Source organism: Thalassophryne amazonica, chromosome 20, assembly GCF_902500255.1.
Source record: "Thalassophryne amazonica chromosome 20, fThaAma1.1, whole genome shotgun sequence".
Taxonomy (NCBI): domain Eukaryota; kingdom Metazoa; phylum Chordata; class Actinopteri; order Batrachoidiformes; family Batrachoididae; genus Thalassophryne; species Thalassophryne amazonica.
Window position 1 is genome coordinate 47,879,991 of NC_047122.1, and position 24,798 is coordinate 47,904,788.

Sequence of the window (24,798 nt, forward strand, 5' to 3'; positions counted from 1 at the left end):
TCTACACCTCCTTCAGTGTACTCTGTTTATTAGGTTTGTACTTATACTTTGTTTTAAACCTGATATTTGTGCTACTGATCCCTCTGGACAGGTGCTCAATACACAAAACCAGTGGATCTACTGGATTTTTGTTTTTTGCTCATCATATTATAGCTGCATGCACAAACTGCCCCCCCCCCCCCCCACCAAAAAAAAGGTGGGGATGGGAGATTGAAATTGCAATACTGCTTGAGGACTTCTCAGCAGAGACCCTTTGCTATAGAGTTGCTATCCTTACAAAAGCTGTTTGTTTGTGGTGATAATGGAGCACTGTTTATTATTATTGGTTGAGTTAATAGGAAGAAATAGTCTGCACCATCTGTTATGCTTAATTATCAAGGTGCGGGGTAACATGTCAGAATCCAGTGGACATCGGCCTTGTTTGACATTTACTTTGAAGACCAAGCATTCAACATGGTCAAAACCTATTCCACTTATTAATCTTATTAGCTCAACCACTAACTTTCATCACTTTTATTTTCACCAAAATTGGGCACTGCAGTCTTGCTTGAGGGTGGGCACTAAAGGGGTAAAATATGATGCAGCTTTCTACATCCAGGGGACAGCCGTCATCTGTACCCACCAAAAACCTGGCACTTTCTCTGAGTTTTTGGGCAAATTACACGGAAAAGTTAAAATGCACAGAAAAAGTGATGATGCAGTGGAAAGCAGACATGTTGCGGGTTATGACTCGGAACTCAAATATGTCAAGGCGCTTGTGCAAGCGAGAGACCGCAGTTACTGTGGCTAGGTGTGTAGGCTAACCGACACAACCTCTATTTGCCTCGTCTTCCCTTCTCCACTGGGGGCCGAAAAAAAAACCTCCCGCACTTTTCGCAACTGCTTTGATGATTGTAGTTTAAAACAAAAGAGTACACCATTTCTTTAAGTGATGTTATGTTTGTAAAGGCAGTCCCTGGATGTGGTCAGATCCCGTAATATCAAGCAGGAGTCAAACAAGACTGCGCTGCCCTATTGGAGCAACTTTAACTTGACCTCTGTACAAATTGACCTTTGTCACCATTTTTGCAGTTTTTAGCCCATAACTCCATAACATTCCATCATAGATGGTCCAAACTATACCTTTTTGGAATTTTTATGATCAGGAAAAACAGCGTGGTATACTTGACAATATGATTGGAGCATTTTTAAATGTTGAACCCTGTGTGATTCTTTGTTGACCCCTACCTGGCTACAGCTGCCACCATGGGATATCCATCATAGATTTTTTTTTTGTAGGTCATGGTACCCTGAGGCTGGATTGTGTCATTTAGTCCCCTTAAGTGATACCGATTAGGTCAAAATTGTTTACCTGGTCATGGACTAGTAGTAGACTGAAGGATATCTTCTTTTTTTTTAATTTTTTTTTATTGGTAATTATGTCCATGCAATTATCCTGGATTGAAGAATTTAAGTTGCCAGGTTTGTTAAATGCATACTGATTTCAAATTATTGAAAAGGTACTGCATGCTTTTGGCCCTTGAATTTACCAATACAGTTGTATACAAAGGTTTGGGCACCCCTGATAATTTCCATGATTTTCCTTTATAAATCATTGGTTGTTTGGATCAGAAATATAAGTATAAGTAAGTATATAAGTATATCATATAGCAGACAAACAGTGATATTTGAGAAGTGAAATGAAGTTTATAGGATTTACAAAGTGTGCAATAATTCTTTAAACAAAATTAGATAGGTGCATAAATTTGGGCACCCAAACAGAAAAATACATCAATATTTAGTAGAGCCTCCTTTTGCAGAAATAACCTCTAAATGCTTCCTATAGCTTCCAAAGAGAGTCTGGATTCTGGTTGAAGGTGTTTTGGACCTTTCCTCTTTACCAAACATCTCAGGTTTGTTGGTTTCTGAGCATGGACAGTCTGCTTAAAATTACATATTTTCAATAATATTCAGGTCTGGGGACTGAGATGGCCATTCCAGAACATTGTACTTATTACTCTGCATGAATGCTTTAGTAGATTTTGAGCAGTGTTTAGGGTTGTCTTGTTCAGAGATCCAGCCCTGGCGCAACTTCATCTTTGTCACTGATTCATGAACATTGTTCTCAAGAATCTGCTGATATTGACTGGAATCCATGTGACCTCAACTTTGACAAGATTCCCAGTACCTGCACTGGTCATGCAGCCCCACAGCATGATGGAACCACCTCCAAATTTTACTGTAGGTAGCAAGTGTTTTTCTTGGAAAGCTGTGTTCTTTTTCCACCATGCATACCGTCCCTTATGTCCAAATAACTCAATTTTAGTTTCATCAGTCCACAGCACCTTATTCCACAATTAAGATGGCTTGTCCAAATGTGCTTTAGCATACTTCAAGTGACTGTGGCGTGTATGCAGAAAAGGCTTCCTCTGCATTACAGCATCTCTTTGTGCAAAGTTCACTGTATAGTTGACCGATGCACAGAGACACTATCTGCAGCAAGATCATGTTGTAGGTCTTTGGAGCAGGTCTGTGGGTTGATTATGACTGTCCTCACCATCCTTCGTTTCAGCTTATCTGAGATTTTTCTTGGCCTGCCACTTCGGGCCTGAACTAGTACTATGCCTGTGGTCTTCCATTTCCTCACTGTTACTCACAGTGGAAACTGACAGCTAAAATCTCTGAGATAGCTTTTTGTATCCTTTCCCTAAGCCATGATGTTGAACAATCTTTTTCAGGTCATTTGAGAGTTGTTTAGAGGCTCCCATGTTGCCACTCATAAGAAGAGATGCAAAGAGGGGAAACATTTGTAAATGGCCACCTTAAATACCCTTTTTCATGATTGGATTCACCTGTGTAAAGGAGGTCAAGGGTCAATGAGCTTACCAAACCAATTTTGTGTTCCAATAATTAGTGCTAAATGTATTCAAATCAATAAAATGGCAAGGGTGCCCAAATTTATGCACCTGCCCAATTTTGTTGAAATATTTCTCACTTTCTGTAAATACTAGAAACTTCATTTCACTTCTCAAATATCAGTGTGTTCGTTTGCTATATGATATATTTAACTAAAATTTCTGATCCAGACAACCAATGATTTATAAAGGAAAATCATGAAAATTATCAGGGGTGCCCAAACTTGCATACAACTGTACCTGGTTGTTGCAGACAGCAGCAACAAGGGCAAGGTACAGCATGAACTACAGAATGAAATTTGATTAAAAAAAAAAAAAAGTCACAAATAAAAGGCTGCACAGTGCTGAACTTTAATTGGTTTCTAATTTGTTATGGAGGCAAATGATCCTTACAAAGTTGGCTTTGCTTGCACATTTATCACACTGTTCAATCTGTCCTTGTACTAAATAATGGTGTACACTCATGGCTGGGAAAGATGATTATTTATTTATTTTTTAGCAGGTCTTGTCTATGCCTGAAAAATATCAGCCTTCTTAAGCATCATTAATTATATAAAAGGAAACAAAATATCAAAATGAATGTTAAATGTATTTGAGTTACAATGTATGACCTTTTTTAACCTTTAAAATCCTTATTTTACAGCATGCAGAATACAAAATTTATTTGAGGTGGCAAGTAATCATTCCCAACTAGTATACAGTATTTTAGTATTTATGCACCCTTGTCGTTGTCGGACAGTATGAAGAGTGAAAGATTTTATGCGAAGTAAGAAACGGCAGGATGAGCTGCAGGACAAACTCTGACACACGGTGGCGACAAACCCGTGAATTTGACATGCACAGTCTGCAGACTTCAACAAACACAACACATTAATGCTTCTTTTTTTTATTTGCAGGACCTGTTATTTACTTCTACTGCTGGTGTTTCAAAATAGATATTGGGATCTGAATATTAAGAAAATCTGCTTGTGCTTCCCCCCCCCCCCCCCCCCCCCCCCATCAATCTGCAGATATCACACTTTTCTCTTTAGTCTTCCTGTAGTTCACACCAAACCCTGACTGCGTTGCATTTCTCTTGCACTCACATTCTGCAACTTTTGGCGGACTTTTCAACTCGTTTAAAGGCTACTGTTTTGCGCGCGTTGTTTTTTTTTATTTATTATTTTTAATATAAATTTTCTTTATAGCTTCAACTTAATTGATGTATGTATATTTAAGAAGAAAAGAAAGAACTAACCGTGTCCGCTGCACGTGCGCGTTCGTAGGGCTGGACCTCGATGCGCGCGAGCGTCCCCCCCCCCCCCCCCAGCCTTCCGGGCGAGGCGCGCGCACTCACACCACGCGCGGCGCAGCAGCTCTCTCGTGCGCTTCGCCCGGTTTTTTTAGTCGGACACCGACTGACTTTAGAAACGTTCCAAGGAATTCCGGTAAGTTTACACTTTTTAAAACGTTTGTGAAGTTTAGTAACAGGATTCTAATTTAAAGACACTTGCTGTTTTAAAAAGACTCTTGGACGAACCAATGAACAGGTTTCTGTTTAAAAAAGAAAAAAAAAGTCTCAAAATGTAATTAATAACTCACATAGAACATCGGCTTTACTGTTTTGTTCTTTTGTAAGGGCCGAGGAAGTAACAACAGCTAATTTCACATTGATTAACAAAACACTATAAAGTGTTCAAATAAATTAAATGATAAAACTGTCCACGGCTTTTTTTTTTTTTTTTTTTTTTTTATTGCCTTGTGGGGGGTACAAACTTTCTTGATTTCACTTCTTTGTGTCAATTGAGTAATTTTTTTAGTTTCCTCTGTTAAATAAAAGGAAGTATGGGTAGTTGCCTGTGACGAGCTTAAAACCAGCTGTGAATGCTCTAAAGGGGAAAAAAAATACATTTACAAACGCAAGAGTGGAAACCACCAGGGGGATGAGCTAAAAAATATAAATATATAATATATATATATGTATGTATGTGTGTGTGTGTGTGTGTGTGTGTGTGTGTGTGTGTGTGTGTGTGTGTCTCTTTATATTGTGACATCAGTTTAGCATTTGTCAAGGTCCAACGATTGGACAGTTTTCAAGACTGCTGTTGTAATATTCACAAAAACCTTAAAGGTCAGCGGTCATCCAAATTTTTTGGCAAAACCAAAAATGTGCATTCGTCACAATTTAAACTAATAATATTTCAGATGACAGAGTGGAACTTTGTATGTCTCACATTTGAGACAGTAAATGTTTAAAAAAATGTTACCCATCAGACTGAGCTGCTTTGGGATCACAGTGTTCCATCAGTAAATGTGATTTATTTGCAGTGTGTCTGTAGGAAATCGGGCAGAGGAAAAGGTTGGGCTGGATGTATCCTGAACATGGATGAATGCTTGGATTGGTGTATAGGAGGTCATTCAGGTGTTATGATTGGTCAGTTTTTGTCTTATAGTCATGCCTCCATTTACCACCAGAAACAAATTTATTACCCCCTCTCAAATGATATTTAAGGGAAAGCATTGTGTGAAATCCTCATGGATTTTGAGGAAAATGCAGTCAGGCTGGACTTGATCATTTCCTGTCTCTTTACAGGGTTGCTTCCTGTCTGTACTTGCAGGTCTAAAAAGGAAGGAAGAGATGTGTTTTTTTTAAAGGTGTGTTTGTGGGGAGGGAGCCAGTGCTGGATATTGACATCACAGAGCATATAACCATATCAATATATTAGTCAGTCCTTGCAGTGATGATTTGTATGTTTCGGGTATGATGGGGGTATGCACAGTTTTCTGCTGCATAAAGCTGGCATGAACAATGTTTGAAGCCACCACAGAAAATAAAAAAATCATGATCATGAATTTATCTGTCCTGTATCAGGATGTATTTGAATAAATTATGCACTTCTTCATACCCGTGACATGACATACTCGTCTTCTCTGTCTATATAGCTATGGTGAGTGACTGGCAGACCCGCATTGTCATGTAATAGGCTAGCTGGGAGTTTTGTTACTATAGGTAGGGCCTGTAAAACCAGAGAATTGAAGGACTTTGTGACATTATCCTCTTAAAGCAGCATTTTTAACATTTATGTACTGTTTTAGAAAAAAAAATGTTTCAGAGGTTGGATCAGGCCTGGGAGCATTTTTTGAAAAATGGTAAATGGACTGCATTTATATAACGCTTTTCCATCTGCATCAGATGCTCAAAGCACTTTACAATAATGCCTCACATTCACCCCGATGTCGGGCTGCTGCCATGCAAGGCGCCCACTACACACCGGGAGCAACTAGGGGATTAAGGACCTTGCCCAAGGGCCCTTAGTGATTTTCCGGTCAGGCTGGGATTTGAACTGAGGATCCTCTGGTCTCAAGCCCCACACTTAATCACTAGACCATCACCTCCCCTTTTCGATGGCCTTCGTCAGCAATATGATGGAACCACCCCAGGTCCTGAATAGCAATCACTTAGACAGATGTCCCAATCATTTCAAAAGTATAGCCATCTATCTGCTGAAACCAACTGAGAAGTGGACATCCCCTTGGTCTTCTGCAGTCGCTGGGGTCCTCAAAGCTGAGACACCTGGGTCATGTCCAGAGAAATGTGCCACATGGCCAGAATGTTGTAGCTGATTTTCCCTCACAACGCAGGTGGTATGCCTTATCGGACTTTCCCTTAGTAACTGCTCGTTTGACACAAAGTCATTCAGCGGTACAAAAGATCCTCAAAAGCATCCTAATAGCAAAGAAATCTGTTCCTTGACTTAGGTCACTGGTTGGCATCCAAGTCTCACGATCATACAGTGAGACAGGAATCACCAGGACCCTCAGGACCTGGACCTTCATTGCCAGACACCTTTGTCTAGGGATCTCTGGAGACAATAAACTCTTTCTAGATGTGGCTTGAACTCAAAGGCTGAAGACCTGTATGTTCCAGTAATTCTTTTTTATAAGCAACAATTTATTCCAAACCAGAGCGTTATGGGTCTGGTTTGGAATCATGTACTCAAAACCGACCTCAGAAGTTCAATGTGAGATACACCAGCGATCACAGACCCTGCTCCCGGAGATCACCTGGCTTACTTGTTGCTGTGACCACAGCTTTAGTGTGGTGTTTCCTTGGTCTTGATTGGCTGAACACACTTGACTTTGTTAACCAGTATTGGGTGGAGCGTGGAGAGGTGGAAAGCATGCAGGTGACCTCCAGGAGCAGGGATGGTGACCCCTGGTTGACACCCATACACACACTTGAATGAATGGTGTCGGCTGATTCTGCTACTTAGAGGCATAACTATTACCACCACATTAGGGAACTGACAGTCGGTCATCATTTAGGTAAAATGAAATTAATGTAATGATCAGAATTAAATACAAAAGTAGACAGAATTCCAGTTTTCTTCTCTGTCACGCCTTTATGAAGTCATAAGGTAATGAAAAAGACTAAAGGGAAACCAATCTTGCAGTATTGAAGATGGAACGTTTTCAGGCACATCTGCTTTAAATCATCACCAGCATTCAAGGAGCTCCTGTGTGACACCAGGCGACTGTTCCTACAGACGTTTGTCAAAATCCAGACGGCACATTTTGAGATATAGGGCCCTATTTTGACAATCTATAGCGTGGTCTAAAGAGCATCGTGCAAGTGCAGCTGGCGCGTGTCTAACTTCACTTTGCTGTTTTCACTGTGCATATTGTGAGCTCCGAGTAACACTCAGGGTGCACAGGAGGGTATTGACTCCATTGAGTAATCATGGTTTTGGACATTAAATGAAATAAACCAATAAGATTGTCTACCATCCTTCCCTTTTAAAGCAGGGTGTGATTGTAGTCCCACAGACAGAGTGGCCGATCACATAACATCAGCCAGATGTGAACTGAAGGATTTAAATCTCTGCTTCATTACTGGATGAGAAACAAAACCAGTCCTCAATCTCATCTGAAAGAAACGTGTTAAATCTCAGCAACTCACTTTATCCTCTTCCCAAAAGTCACTTTAATCCTCTGGATGTGATGACATCATGTGGAAACAGGACATTTATAACTCAGACACCTGACTTTTCCACTGCTCCTTACTCTCCATTTATTGTGTGCTCTCTCTCTCTCTCATTTCTGTCTCTGCTCTTTCTGTGTGCTCGGGTTCAGTGACAGCTCGCTTCCCATTGTCCTGTCATTCCTGTTCCACTCTCAGGCTGCATCCTGTTGGCTTTCCTGCCCATGAGCAAGAGTCATAGTTGGGGGTGGATGGGCTTGAGCAAGAAAGGTTAAGAAGTTGCTGTTGCTCTGATCTTCTAATTAACGCATTGGCTCGTTACAGATGTGGACAGCGGTGTGTGTGCTGCTTTGTGTTGTCTCTGCTGGGAGCCTCTTATCTGCCACCCGCTGAATCAGGAAAGGGTGTGTCCACTGTCTCTGGATGTTTGTGAGCGAGACGATGTGGGTACCAATATTCAGTTTTTTTTTTTGTTTTTTTGTCGTCATTTTTTAGCTGGCTACACAGATTGTTTGTTTGTTGAGAATGTTTTTTTTGTTTGTTTTTTTGCGGTTTTGTGTGTGTGTGTGTGTGTGTGTGTGTGTGTGTGTGTGTGTGTGTTCTTTCATGGTTTTTTTAAACTCACCCTAAAATGTTGTCAAGGTTAACAACATTGAAGCTCCACAGCAGAAAGTGTTATAGCTTTGCAGAGTTAAACCGACTGTGCAAAAAGCTAAGCAAACACACATTTTAAAGGGGTCATTTGTGTAAAAAAAAAAAAAAAAGAAAAATCCATTAAGTTTGAGTTTAAAATTGTTTAGCTTTTAAATGCCAGCAATTATATCAAGTACTGCAAATCTTGCTCTGTGCACATAGAAATGTTTTTGGAAAAATTTAGGCTTGAAATGACTCATTACTCGAGGCCATCAAATATGGCCATCGGGTATTGCGAAGACTTTGCATCCGTCTGTCTGTCCGTCTGCCTGTTCTCAGCATAAGTCCAGTCCTATTACTGCCAGAGTCGTCACATTCACAGGGAACATTCTTGAGACACAGACCTTGGATAAGTTGACCTTGACCTATTTTAAGATGTTTAAAAAAATCACATTCTGTTCCTCGTTTTTTTTTTTTTTTCCAAGAGTGGCAGGGCTGACAGCCAATCAGAGTAGAGCGGCACTGTGACATCATTGGCAGGTCTCTGTAAAACTGCTTTATTTATGTTTATTTGACATGTTTCTCATATATTCTGTAAAAGCTAGTGAGAAGTAGACACTTCTAAAATTTAAAATGCTGTTTTTGGAAGCTAATAACACCTCCGAAGTGATTTACAAGACAATTCGTGAATGTTAGCGTGGTGATGTCACAGGCTAGCTGCAAACCATTTCATTTGTGTGTAAATATAATCTCTTTGTCATATATTATGTAAAAGCTAGCAAGAAATAAACAGTTCTAAAACTAAATACGCTGCTTTTGTAACCTGATAACACCTCTAGACTGATTTACAAGACATTTTGTAGATGCCAGCGTGCATGCTAACTGACAGCTTACTTCCACTTTTGTCAAAAGCTCATGAATGTAGATAATGTTTATGATTGACAGATTGATGGGGGGCTTTATTGAATTGAACATGTACAAATTGTAAGTCAATAGGATCTTAATAATTAATATAAATAACAATAAATGTGTGTGTATGTATATGTATGTATGTATGTATGTGTATATATATATATATATATATATATATATATATATATACACACACACGAGGTCTGTTAGAAAAGTATCCGACCTTTTTATTTTTTTCAAAAACTATATGGATTTGAATCGTGCGCTTGCATCAGACAGGCTTGAACCTTCGTGCGCATGCATGGGTTTTTTCACGCCTGTTGGTTGCGTCATTCGCCTGTGGGCAGGCTTTGAGTGAGCACTGGTCGACCCCCCTCGTCAGATTTTTATTGTTTAGGAATGGCGGCGCGACTGCCGCTTTGTTCCATGAAAATTTTTTCAGAAACTCTGCCAGACAGCCAGATGGAAACCATTTGGAAGATTCAGATGGCTTTCGGTGAAGATTCTATCGGTATCACACGGATTAAGGACCATTAAAACTGGATTAAAAATTGCCCACGGTGGCGGAGGGCGCACCGCACCCCGAGCGGCCATCGACAGGCTGGAACGAGCAGATCACTTCCAAATTTAAGGCTCTGTTGATGCAGGACGTCATGTGACTAGCAGAGAAGTTTCAGGAGAGGTCAGGATCAGCACTTTATCGGCACATTCCACTGTTAAAGGAGATTTTGTAATGAAAGACGTGCTGTCGGATTCGTGCGTCGCGACGCAGCCGCTCATGGCGCGGGACAAACAACACCTCCGTGTTGGAAGTCTCACAGGACAAGTTGGAACATGCCCAGCTGTTAAACAATTTCTCGGATACTCACTCGACTGAAAAGTCACCGAAAGCCGTCTGAATCTTACGAATGGTTTCCAACACAGAGGTGTTGTTTGTCCTGCGCCATGAGCGGCTGTGTCGCGACGTGCGAATCCGTCTTTCATTACAAAATGTCCTTTAACAGTGGAATGTGCCGATAAAGTGCTGATCCCGACCTCTTCTACACGACGTCCTGCATCAACAGAGCCTTAAATTTGGAAGTCATCTGGTCGTTCCAGCCTGTCGATGGCCACTCGGGGTGCGGTGCGCCCTCCGCCGCTGTGGGCCATTTTTAATCCAGTTTTAATGGTCCTTAATCCGTGTGATACTGATAGAATCTTCACCGAAAGCCATCTGAATCTTCCAAATGGCTTCCATCTGGCTGTCTGGCAGTTTCTGAAAAAAGTTTCATGGAACAAAGCGGTAGTCGCTCCGCCTTTCCTAAACAATAAAAATCCAATGAGGGGAGTGGACCAGTGCTCACTCAAAGTCTGCCCACAGGCGAATGACGCAACCGACAGGCATGAAAAAACTCACGCATGCGCACGAAGGTTCAAGCTTATCTGATGCAAGCGCACATGATTCAAATCCATATAGTTTTTGAAAAAAAAAAAAAGGTCGGATAGTTTTCTCACAGACCTCGTGTGTGTATATATATATATATATATATATATATATATATATATATATATGACTTTATTTAGCACTACGGTTTATGGCTAAGACTTAGCCATATTGTCGCTCATGCTCCGCCTTCCTTTAAAGAGGGGGTGTGGCAACCAGCGGGTGTTTTTGATACAGCCTTCTGAACCCAAAGTAGTTTCTTGCTTTTTTTTTTTTTTGGCTGCTATTACATTTCTACACACTATGGGCTCTTTCTTCACTGCACCTCTACTGAAACAGCACAATCATGGTTAGAAGCAGTTCGAACTCAAAAATGCCTTTTGTGCAATATGACACTGTTGTAATGTCATGAGTCATAAAAGATCATCACTCGGGCTGTGATGCAAGAAAACTGATTATAATCTTGGCTCAAGTCTCCTATGTGCTGATAGCTGAAATTTCACCTCCTGTTTTTGATAAAATCCTTCAGAATTCCAATCCACCATGAAAGTGATCCAACATCCAAAAGTTACACTACACACAGTCTTTTTGAGAACTGCACTTTAAAAACATACTGGCTCAACTTAAAAATAAATAAATAAAGGTGCATGGATCGTTTGAAGAAATTTGAGCTCTGCCATTGCTGAGCAAAAATGCCATGATGTTTGTAGTAAGACTATCTCAAATTTAGTGAAGCATTATGTAAGTAGCTTGTGTTATTTGGTTTGCCTTGTCCTCTGTGTTAAGTTGAAGCAACTTTAAAGTTTTTAGTGTTATGAAATAGTCAGCTGATTTTATTTGTCATTCTAACTTTATTTTGCCTTCATTCTGCTCAGAAATGTCTATGCAAATTGTTGTTGTAATTTTTTTTGAGGATTACTTATTTCACTTAAGTCAGAATAAATTACACAAAGTGCCGGAGGAAGCACATTCTGTTTAATTAATACTGTATATGCCAACATGCGACTTACTGTATGAGCCAGATGAGGAAATAGTTTCATTTGACTTATTTTGCAACAGGTGAAACATTATAATAAAAACAAAATAATTTTGCTTTCTTTTTTCAAAGATGCATGAACAACAGCTATGAGGGGTGACTGAGAAGTTTTGAGTACAGCGTTGGTTTCCCAGAATGCAAAAGATGAATAATCACGCCACTTCTCAACCGCCCCTCGTACTTTTCACAGAAATGTTTTCTTTTTTGTTTCATTATTTTAACTGTGAAATAATACGCCAATTTTGTAAGTGAGAAACGCATACAGAAGACAAATTGCAGATTATGATTGATACTTACAAGCATCTTATGCGCATGATTTGCACCATTTAGATACAACACAGTAGTTATTTATTTATGCAAAATCATACATAGTCATCATTTCAGTTAGAAGACTTTTTGAAACTTAATTTTTTTTTTATTTCCCAAAATAAAACATCTTATGTATCTGTTAGTTTCGTTTTTGGGTTAAAAATCAAAGAACTGTTGTTAAATTAACTCCCATGTGCAAACCACGCTGGACATAGGAGTTATGTTTCTTTATAAAATGGACAACAGAGTGTGTTTGTGAATTATTAAACCTTTTAGGGTGCAGAGAGAGAGAATATGGTCAACAGGAACCTGATGGAGAACAATGTCTGTAGCGTGAGAGCTTGCACATTGGCAAATAGAGGTGTTACTGTGGATGTGCTCCTCTTAGAAAAGCTGAACATGAAGAGCTGAGTTTAGAGCTGGAGAATAGATAAAGGTAACAAAGAGGCCTCTTTTGCACACTCTGCCACTTGTCCTGTCTTAATGAGAGACAAGGATTAGAGGAGTAGATAGGTGGGGTGTTGGCACATAAGGATGTACGAAAAGAGGAAAAGCAGCAGTGGAGAGGTGTGGGCTCTGTGGAATTGTTGCCTGCTACGTTCATTCACACATGTGCATGTGTGGACTGTGTCCTCAGTTTCCAGGAAAAGGGAGGAAGCCATCAGTGGGGCGGACAGGAAACTCGAACAGGGCTAACTTCCTGAAGCTCTCCTGATGGCCGGACTGATAGTGCATGAATGTGTGTGTGCATGCATGTGTGCCGCCTTCTGTGCACGTAAAGGATTTGTATGTTTTGCACAGAGTGAGCAGTAAACATCAGCGTCATCTGGATTTAGCAAGTTTGAGAAGAGTTTCAGAGAAATGTATGTTCTTTGTGTTATCTTGAAAATAAGTTTTGATTTATTTTTTATTTTTTTTCTCTTGCTGCTTTAACTTGTGTTGTTCTTCCTGTGTGTCACTTCCTTCACATTCCACAGCAGGCAAAGTGGCTTAACTGGAGCCAGTTATTACACTCAGCTCAGGTTTTAATCCTTGCCGGTTTGAATCTTTGGGTATTTTCTTTTGAATACAGTTTCATGCAAAAGTTTGTTGCTTTTATGACATTGTACCTTCAAATGGTTTTCAGGCTTCTCTATATTAAAATTTACCAAATAATGCTCTTTAATCACATTGAAAAGAAATCTCTAGAACATGACAGAAATTCAATAAATACCAAATAAATATTAAAGCAGAGCAGGTGGCTCTGTGGACTAGGAGTTGGACTACCAATATATACAGCAGGGTTCGAATCCAAGTCTCTGCTTAAGGCTACCTGTCTGTCTCCTTGGACAAGACTGTTCATGTGCATGGTCTCAATCCACCTAGCTATAAATGGGTACTTTGGCTGGGATAGTAACCTGCAATGGACTGACGTCCCATCCAGGGGGAGCGGTAGACACTCATCTGCTTCATATTACAGAATTCCTGGATAAGTATCAGCACCAAACAAGCCTTCAGCCCTATGCAGGATAAAAATTATTAACAAACAGTGTGGTACTGTACAGCAAATCTGTCTGGAAGAGGCAGTTCTTAAAACCTGAATAACCGTGGAAGAAGAAGATGAGTGAGGAAGCCACCAAGGCACCCAAGACAACTCTGAAGGAGTGACAGGCTCCACTGGCTGTAATTGGAGAAATGACATAGTACAATACTTGTTTGTTGCATTTATTTAGATTGTATAAATACCAAATTAAAATAAAATAAAAAAGTTTTCACAATTGTGTTTAAACTCAATTTATTTTATTTATGTCATAAATCTTGATGTCATTTTGAAATGTGTAAAAAGTCTCAGGATGCACAAATGTTTTCATGCCAACTGCTAAGAACAATAATGGTAACAATAATAATAATGGTTGGAGAAATAAGTTAAGAGAAAAAAGAAAAGCTGAAAAGCCTAAAAGATCATCTATTTGATTCAAAGGGTTTATACACTGTTTTATTCACTTTTCACATTTAATTATGGTTTAAGCTTAATTAAAGCTTAGTTATATAGTTATATAGCTTATAGTTACATGCAAGAATCGAAGAAACTGTTCATTCAGAGATCGCTCAGCCATATCATGGAAGTCCGTATTTGAACTCATGCTTATTTTGTGAGACATGCCCACTCATCCTGTCTGGACCTCTCTTTTTGCATCTTCTGTCACACCATCCATCTGCATGTCCTCCATCACCACCACTTCCATAAACCTCCTCTTTGGCCTCCCTTTTCTCCTCCTCCCAGATGACACCATCCTCAGTATCCTTCTCCCTATATACCCTGGGTCCCTCTGCACATGTCCAAACCATCTCAGGCTCATTTCTCCCACTTCATCTCCAAACTGTCCTACTGCTGCTGTCCCACTGATATTTTCATTCCTAATATTGTCCATTCTTGTCATACCTGAAGAAAATTGCAGCAGTTTCACGTCTGACAACTCCAGCTCCACCTCTTCTGTTTTTGATAGCGTCAGTACCTCTAAGCCATATAACAAAGCTGATCTGACAACTGTCCTGTAAACTTCCCTCTTCACTCTTGCCTATATGTTTTATCACAAATCACACCTGCCACCTTACTCCACCCACTCTACCCTGCCTGCACCCTCTTCACCTCTACCTTCACCACCACTACTCCTTACATCATTAGTATTCCACTGTGCTCCCCTCTTCTTGGTCCTACTGACTGTCATTCCCCTTCTCTAGAGTGTATCTGCACTTCTCCAGCCTTGGCTCAGCCTGATCCCTACTCTAAGTACAGATCACAATGTCATCTTAAGCCATCATAGCCAATGGAGACTCGAGTATGAACTCATCTGTCAACCTGTCCATCACCACTGCAAACAAGAACATGCTCAGCGTAATGCCACGTCCATGTTGAATGCATGTCATTCAGACTGTGCATTTCACTGCTGCCACACTGTCCTTGTACATATCCAGCACCACCCTGATATATTTTCTGCCACTCCAGACTTCCTCATATAATACCACAACTCTTCAAACACGCAATGCAAGTTCTTCTGGCTTCTATACTTCTCCATCAGCACTCTCAGAGCAAACATTGCATCTGTAGTGCTTTTTGTCTACATGAAACTAGATTGTTTTTTGTCACTCTTCCACTACTCTTTCACTTAACTTTATGCTCTGGCTTAACAGTTTTATGCCTCTGTAGTTATTGCAGGTCTGCCCATCACACCTATCCCTAAACATTTGCTCAAGTACACTTCTTTCTTCTCCTAAACATTTCCATGTCTCCACTGGTATGTCATTTGGACCAAGTGCCTTTACACTCTTCATCCTCTTCATAGCTATCCTCACTTCATCTTTACTCATCCAAGATTTGCTGCACACCATCCAGCCTTCTCTCCCTTTCATTTTCTTCATTCACCATCTCCTCAAAGTACACTCTCTACCCTCTTAACACACTGTCCTCACTAGTCAGCACATTTCTACCAGCAACCAACAAATGTATAACACTATTAAATATTTAATGTGTGGTTGTTACTGAAGACTTGGACTGAAACATTTAAATGTTAACAGGAATTATTTCTGGTGTCATTTCACAACCAGTGGTTTCCAACATGCTGATATACACTTCCCGCTTGGCACATTAATACAAATGCTCAAGTTTCCGATCATGTGCAGGCATCTGTACACACAATTAAAGAGTTTAACTCAAGTCTGTTATTTCCTCTTAATGTTCTTGACAAAGTGCACTTTTTATTGAAACAGTTTGGCTTGCTCAAAACTGGAAGTCATGATTGCATACATGTGTGTACAGTGAACTTTGTGAAACACATTGCACCTGACAGTGGCTGTCACTTTGCATCAGTTAGAGTTGTTGACTGACACTTTTTCACATAAAGGCTGCACACACACACAGCTGACCAGAGAGAGTAAGTGAACCCTCCCTTTTTGAAACTGAGAAGCAAAAGGGGAAGTGGTTAACCCTCACATCTCTCTCTGTTTTTCTTTATCTTGTCTGCGTGTCCCCATCTCTAACTTCTCTCTGTCCTCTTACACATCTCTTTAGTCGTGCCTTAGTTCCCATGAGCCCCTCTCTCACATTCTCTGCCAGACTGCCACCTTTTCAGTCTCTGGCTCTCAGACACTAATCCTGCCCATTCAGCTCTCTCATTCCAGCCGCTGTCACTCAACATTTCTCTCTTTCCATTATTTTCCCCAGTGGCGATGGTGATTGACAGATGATCTGACAGAGGAAGACGTCAGGTGAGAAATAGTTAACTTCTGCATCCCTTCCCTTCTTTTTCCTCCTTCCACTGAAGGGAATGTAAATTACAATACAGAACATTACATTACAAAAACAATAACTTCTCTCTTTCCACTTCTCTGTTATTGTTCACTTGGCTGACTCCTAAGTTGATGGTGATCTACTTTACTTTCAGAAGAAGCCTGACTTTGTAGCATTTTCATCAGATGTTATAAGAAAAATAATATATAGAATAAATAGACTAAAGTATTTATTATATAATGTTAATTATAAATTGTTTATGTTGTGATTGTACTTTATCAAAAATGTAACTTTTGATGACATTGTTAGTGATAACTGGATAATGTGATGTACTTCAGTTAAACTGATCTTTGCTGTTCATTTTGCTTTAAGATACTTATTATTATTATTATTTATTTTTATTTTTTTTAACTTAAAAAGTTCTCTCACGTGCATCTCATACAATGACTGGATCGTTTATTCTCTATACCTGCTTATTCTGATTAAAGGTCACTGGACAGCTGGACCCTATCCCAGCATCCCAGGAATTATTATGCAAGAGGCGGGGTACACCCTGGACTGGTTAATCGCACAGCCACATATAGACACACAGACGGACAAACACATTTGCACCACAGCCAGTTTAATATCACTAATACACATAAACTGCATGTCTTCGGAAGAGGGAGGACGCACCCAGAGGAAACCCACGCAAACACAGGGAGAACATGCAAACTCCACACAGACAGGAGCAGAGGGGAAGCGATCCCACAACTGTGCTGCCACAGCTAGAACAATTTTTATTCATTCATTTATTTGCACAAAATAAAAATACTGTACAGTACAGTATGGTACAGTATGAAATTGTTTGAAATCAAGGGATTGGGCAAATGAGATTTTTTTAAAATTATTTAGAAGACTAATAATTCTGATATTACAAAATAAAGCTATATATAATCCACGTAGGTTGAAATTCTAAGTTGTTTGTAGATAAGGTGTTTGATCATTTTGACAGTATAAGACTGTGAATCCATTATTTTTATAGCAAGGAACAAAATACTAGTGGTGTCCGAGAAAATCCTTTTTGTGTCTTAAATGTTAAAAGAAATTCTAAAAGGACTATTAGGAACAAACTAATCATGAACTTAACAAACTTAGGAGAGAGATTAAAAAAAAACTACTGCAGTAAGACTATCTATCGTAGACTATCTTACTGAGAATAATCTGTTTGAGCCACTGCAGTCTGCTTTTAGAAAATATCATTCCACAGAGACGGCTCTCACTAAAGTGGTGAATGATCTTCTGCTTGCAATGGATTCAGACACCACTACGGTTCTGTTGCTATTAGATCTCAGTGCTGCATTTGATACAGTGGATCATCATATTGTACTTGATAGGCTGGAAAATCATTTTGGGATTGCTGGGAGTGCCCTTGCATGGCTGACGTCATACTTGACCAGTCGTTCTCACTGTGTTTTGTACAGTAACACTACCTCTAACCTTAGTGACATGAAATTTGGGGTTCCACAGGGGTCTGTCTTAGGCCCCCTGCTTTTCTCCCTTTATATAGCACCCCTTGGGCATATATTGCGGCGTTTTGGGATTACCTTTCATTGCTATGCAGATGATACTCAGTTATACATTCCGATAACTGCTGGTAATCTCGTTCACATAAAATCCTTAGAAGATTGCCTTGCAGAAGTGAGAAGTTGGATGTCTAGAAACTTCCTACTTTTAAACTCTGATAAGACTGAAATGATGGTTCTTGGTCCAGTGAGACATCAGCATCAATTTGACCAGTTAACGCTCAGCCTTGGCTCGTGTGTCATACATCACACTGACAAAGTGAGGAACCTTGGGGTAATTTTTGATCCTTCCTTGTCCTTTGCCCTCCACATTAGAAATATTACTAGGACTGCTTTCTTCCACCTTCAAAATATAGCAAAGAGTCCTCCCATCCTGTCTATGGCTGATGCTGAGACCCTGATCAATGCATTTATCTCTTCTAGATTGGACTACTGCAATGTTCTATTTTCTAGTTTACCGCAGTCTAGCATTAGGGGTCTCCAGTTGGTTCAAAATGCTGCAGCCAGACTTTTGACACGAAGCAGAAAGTACAACCACATTACACCCATTTTGGCGTCCCTTCACTGGCTTTCTGTCCCAGTGAGATCAGATTTTAAGGTTCTGCTACTAACCTATAAAATTATTCATGGACTGGCACCTCCCTACCTAGCTGACCTAATTAAACCTTACGTACCGGCCCGGGCTTTACGTTCTCAGGGTGCAGGACTACTTTGTGTCCCTAAGGTGAATAAGAAGTCTGCGGGTCACAGAGCTTTCTCTTATCGTGCCCCTGTTCTGTGGAATGATCTCCCTGCATCAATAAAGCAGTCAGATTCTGTGGAGACTTTCAAGTCCAGACTTAAGACGCACTTATTTTCCCTTTCATATGGCTAAAAATTGAATTGAAATTCAGTAAAATTTCAAAATTTAAACATAACTGGTTTTCTGAAAGATTGAAGACAGACGTCCTGAAATTAGCCTTCAATACATGCATTTCACACTTTACCTATAAAACTAATTCAGAATTTTAATTATTTGTGTTTTTAGTTATACTGAGTTGCACACGATGTGATGTTTTTAAATGCTCTATTCTTAAATGCACAGTTAAACTATTATGCCTGGTGGGGTTTTTTCTGCATTTGTACAATAAAAATGAACAATACTTTTGTTTCCTTTTCATTTTTTTTTTTTTTAATCTCTGTAAGACATACAGTAGTGTCACATTGATTGATTTTTATACCTCAGGAGTATTTAAAGATCACTTATGCGCCGCTTGTTTTCACAGAGACCCTTTCAGTTATTATGGGGTGTGCCTGGTGCAAGCAGAAGAAAACCACCAAAGCAGCAGCAGCATCAGCAGCCGCAGTAGATAATACTGATCTGTCTCCTAGCAACATAGATGCAGGGTTGTCCACAGTCTTGCCTCAGGGCCATTACTGTCCTGACCCCACTCAGGCCATCCCGGATTTCAACAAGGGCTTCTCATCCAGCACCATCTTCTCCAACAGCAACACAAACCAGCGGCCTGGAGGAATAACAGGTGTGTGTGTGTGTGTGTGTGTGTGCGTGCGTGTGCGTGCACATGTGTAAATAATCTTATAATGTAATGTAATGTTATTATGCTGTTAAGAAATTGTATTGGATTCAGGATTATGTTCTATGATAAAAGTGCTCATTTCTTTACTTAATCATTCAAATACGTTGGAATCATTTTGTAAATCTCACTGAGTACCTTTCTGTAATCCACATATGTGCTAACACTTATGAAATTATCTTGCATATTTAAAGCTACAGTGTGTTGGATGTAGTGTCATCAAGCATTGAGGTTGCAGAGTTGCATTATGCCATCGCTGGTCACAATTTTGTTTTCAGTCACATTTTTGTTTTTGTCAAGGGGGATTCCTGCTCCATTGCTGTGTCATGTGATAAGAAACGTATGATCCTACATTTGTTAGCGTGCGCTAGCAATCAGAAGACAGTGTGTAGGGGAACAAACACTGATTTTGCTATTTTTTTATTTAGTTGTCTGGCTGCGCTGCAAAATGCGAAAGACAGAGTAAGCATGTTCGTTTTAGGCTACTCCATCATCATGATGGTGCAACATGGTGGTCTCCCTGAGGAGGCCTGCTTCCATTTGTAAGAGATTGACCAAGGACCCCTGAGCAGAGGACAACACTCGTATAACACTGGTATTTGGGCAGCATGGTGGCTTAGTGGTTAGTACTGTTGCCTCACAGGAAGAAGGTCATGGGATCAATTCCCACCTGTGGAGTTTGCATGTTCTCCCCGTGTTTGCATGGATTTCCCTCCAGGTGCCCTGGTTTTCTCCCACATCCAAAGACATGCAGGTTAGGTGAAATGGAAACTTTATAATTGTTCAGGCCTCCCTTGCAAAAGAGATCTTGATTTCAATGGGTCTAACCTGGTTAAATAAAGGTTAAATTCAGTTGAATGAGTTAAATAAAGGTTAAATTCAGTTGAATGAAAGTACGAGGTCTGTTAGAAAAGTATCCGATCTTTTTATTTTTTTCAAAAACCATATGGATTTGAATCACGTGTGATTGCATCAGCCAAACTTGAACCTTCGTGCGCATGCATGAGTTTTTTCACGCCTGTCGGTTGCGTCATTCGCCTGTGAGCAGGCTTTGTGTGAGCAGTGGTCCACCCCTCTCGTCAGCTTTTTATTGCGAATAAAATGTCTGAACGATTTGGAGCTTTGCTGCATCAAATTTTTCCAGAAACTGTGAGAGACCTCCAGGTGGACACCATTCGGAAAATTCAGATGGCTTTCAGGGACGATTTTATGGGGATTACACAGATTAAGGAGTGCTCCAGCCGGTTTAAAGACCACCCACAGCGTCCGAGAGCGCGGCACACTCCGAGCGCCGATCGACAGGCTGAAACAACCAGATCATTTCCAACGTGAAGGCTTTGTTGATCCGGGACGTCGTCTGACTTACACAACAATGGCAGAAGACGTGGACATCAGTACTTTTTCGGCACATTCCACTGTTACAGGAGAGTTTTTTTCATGGAAAGAGGAGCAGAGGGATGCGCCACGGTGCTGCTCATGGCGCGGCACAAAAGCATCTCCATGTTGGTCTCACAGGACGGCTTTCAGGTGGCTTAAAGACGGCTTTCGGTGGCTTTTCAGTCGTGTGACTATCCGAGAAATCACTAGAGTGATGACTGTTGGGGCTGTGGGCATCTATATACTGTGTGGCTCAATGAGGAAATGAGTGTACACATGAAACTGGAAGCCCAGCTGCCTGTGAGATAGAAAGTAAAGCCAAAGTAAATGAACAAGGACTGGACATATCACAATAAAAGCAACACATGGTAGAATTCACAAAGAGAAAAGGTAGATGTGACCTAAATGTGAACCGTGACACTGTTTTATTAAGGGCTCATGCTAAATTTATGAAAACACATCAATTTGTTGTTGCAACTACTTATACACTAATGCACATATGGTTATGAATGCTGTATTCTACACTCAACAAAAATATAAACGCAACACTTTTGGTTTTGCTCCCATTTTGTATGAGATGAACTCAAAGATCTAAAACTTTTTCCACATACACAATATCACCATTTCCCTCAAATATTGTTCACAAACCAGTCTAAATCTGTGATAGTGAGCACTTCTCCTTTGCTGAGATAATCCATCCCACCTCACAGGTGTGCCATATCAAGATGCTGATTAGACACCATGATTAGTGCACAGGTGTGCGTTAGACTGCCCACAATAAAAGGCCACTCTGAAAGGTGCAGTTTTATCACACAGCACAATGACACAGATGTCGCAAGATTTGAGGGAGCGTGCAGTTGTCATGCTGACAGCAGGAATGTCAACCAGAGCTGTTGCTCGTGTATTGAATGTTCATTTCTCTACCATAAGCCGTCTCCAAAGGCGTTTCAGAGAATTTTGCAGTACATCCAACCAGCCTCACAACCGCAGACCATGTGTAACCACACCAGCCCAGGACCTCCACATCCAGCATGTTCACCTCCAAGATCGTCTGAGACCAGCCACTCGGACAGCTGCTGAAACAATCGGTTTGCATAACCAAAGAATTTCTGCACAAACTGTCAGAAACCGTCTCAGGGAAGCTCATCTGCATGCTCGTCGTCCTCATTGGGGGTCTCGTCGTGTGGGTGAGCGGTTTTCTGGTGTCAATGTTGTGGATCGAGTGGCCCATGGTGGCGGTGGGGTTATGGTATGGGCAGGTGTCTGTTATGGACGAAGAACACAAGTGCATTTTATTGATGGCATTTTGAATGCACAGAGATACCGTGACGAGATCCTGAGGCCCATTGTTGTGCCATACATCCAAGAACATCACCTCATGTTGCAGCAGGATAATGCACGGCCCCATGTTGCAAGGATCTGTACACAATTCTTGGAAGCTGAAAATGTCCTAGTTCTTGCATGGCCGGCATAATCACCGGACATGTCACCCATTGAGCATGTTTGGGATGCTCTGGACCGGCGTATACGACAGTGTGTACCAGTTCCTGCCAATATCCATCAACTTCACACAGCCATTGAAGAGGAGTGGACCAACATTCCACAGGCCACAATTGACAACCTGATCAACTCTATGCGAAGGAGATGTGTTGCACTGCATGAGGCAAATGGTGGTCACACCAGATACTGACTGGTATCCCCCCCAATAAAACAAAACTACACCTTTCAGAGTGGCCTTTTATTGTGGGCAGTCTAAGGCACACCTGTGCACTAATCATGGTGTGTAATCAGCATCTTGATATGGCACACCTGTGAGGCGGGATGGATTATCTCAGCAAAGAAGTGCTCACTATCACAGATTTAGACTGGTTTGTGAACAATATTTGAGGGAAATGGTGATATTGTGTATGTGGAAAAAGTTTTAGATCTTTGAGTTCATCTCATACAAAATGGGAGCAAAACCAAAAGTGTTGCGTTTATATTTTTGTTGTGTATTTCTGCTGATAAACACCCCTAAATACTACACACTGTAACTTTAACATTTATTCACTTGTAAATTTTCTGTCACTCATCCGGGTCCAGGTTGCGGTGGCTGCAGACTATGCAGCTCATTCCACACTTCCCTATTATAAGCCAGGCAGTCTAACTACTCTGGGGGAAACCTTGGCATTCCCAAGCCAGCTGGGAGATGTAATCCTTGCAGGATGTCCTGGGTCTTCCCCAAGGCCTTTTCCCAATTGGACACACCTGGAAGACCTCCCTAGGGAGTTGACTAGGGGAGCATCCTTACAAAATGTCCAAACCACCTCACCAAACTTAATTCCAACTCCCGCCCGAATACTTCAATGTTCTTGCTGTGTCCCTGAGTATAAGCCCAGAGACAATACACAGGAAATTTTGCTGAGTAAAGTTTACTCTTCAAAGATAGCATTTGATCCCAGTCTAAATAGAGTAAAGCACTCTATCATAGAGCGAATAAGCTCGACCTTTGTTGTAGACTGAACGGTCCGCCCCCTAAATATCAGTCCGCCCTGCCTCCACTGTGCATTTGTCATGCTGGAGCCCAGCCACCCATGTGACACAGAGTCTCTCCACCCAAAGCGATCAAATGGAATGATGGGATTATTAACCATCAGATGACAAGGTAACACCTCCTGAATCATTCTAAAGTCAGTTTTAAGCAGAAACGAGGCCGTAAGAGCAGAAACGAGGCTTTAAACTGTGATGCATTGAAATGTCCGACGTGCAGTGAACACATCAGCTCACAGCTTGTACAGCCGCGCCGCTCTGATCGCTTCCTCCATCTGTTAATATGGAATAATGCTGAATTTATGTGGACAGGGTTGTTGTACAAAAGCTTCAGATATCTGTCGCTGAGATAGATGATGACTGGAGTGCAGTTTGAAGCAGAAACAAGATGATTATCAGTGAACTGTGACTGATGACATAAGTGCAGTGAAGGCAGGGCGGACGGAGGACCGTTCAGTCTGCGACACCATCTGTTCAATGCAAGTGGTTTTACTCCAATAAGAGTTGATTTTACACTGTTTTGAGGTGATTCAGTAAAATTTCCTGTGTATTGTGGAACCTCTTTTCCACCGCTTGTATCCTTGAGCTTGTGCTTTTGGTCAGAATCCAAAGCTTCGGACTATAGGTGAGGATAGGAGCATGAACTGAGCAGCTTGCCTTCTGATGCAGCTGTTTCTTCACCATGACAGCCCAACATGGTGTCGGCAGTATCTGAGACACAGCACTGATCCGTGTATCAATCTCACAATCCATCTTACCCCTACTAGTAAACGACACATTTTTATTCATTTTACCTTGTGTTTTAAAGTTGAATGAATATGGTCAGTTAAGTGGACATTTGAGGGTGTTTTATGGATTCATACTGTGTCCAATAAATGCCATTTGTTAATAATTAGTAACAGGAGACACTTGATGTCCACAGCACTTCCCTCATGCCGTTTCCTCCGGGCTGTAAGACCAGAAGGGGCTTATAGAAAATCAGGTTGTCTTTGCATATTTGCGCACCAAATTTCAACTAGACATCACAAATAAGTGTATCTTGGATAAGGTTGAATTTGACGAAGACCCTGCACATGGGAAATGCATAAAAATATATCAGATTTTCACCCAGTCTGACCTGGATGTCCTAAATGCATGTATCTCTGACAGATTTGAATTTGAAGATCGGGTTTAATCAAGACCTTCTAAAGACTGCCCACTTTACTGAAGAGAGTGTTGATTATTGTAATTTGTCTCCCAGCAGGTGGTTTTATTTATTTTTTATACATATCGGTATCCTAACTAATCAGCCACACATAGAAAGAAGGAAAAAATATTTG

The 24,798-nt window shown here is 40.7% G+C and overlaps 1 protein-coding gene across 3 annotated transcripts in view; it reads left to right on the forward strand.

The window, feature by feature from the left end:
* The first annotated feature begins 4,222 nt into the window (after positions 1–4,222).
* The window catches only part of yrk (Yes-related kinase), a 42,340-nt gene continuing 21,764 nt past the window's right edge, over positions 4,223–24,798 (forward strand). For 2 of the 3 annotated variants that reach the window (XM_034160168.1, XM_034160170.1), the window contains exons 1-3: positions 4,223–4,321; positions 16,369–16,412; positions 19,265–19,519. In XM_034160168.1, the coding sequence (XP_034016059.1) occupies positions 19,282–19,519 (238 nt within the window). In that variant the 5' untranslated portion in view covers positions 4,223–4,321; positions 16,369–16,412; positions 19,265–19,281. Of the gene's footprint in view, positions 4,322–16,368; positions 16,413–16,926; positions 16,981–19,264; positions 19,520–24,798 lie in introns of those variants that run through there. The other variant, XM_034160169.1, reaches the window with a different exon arrangement.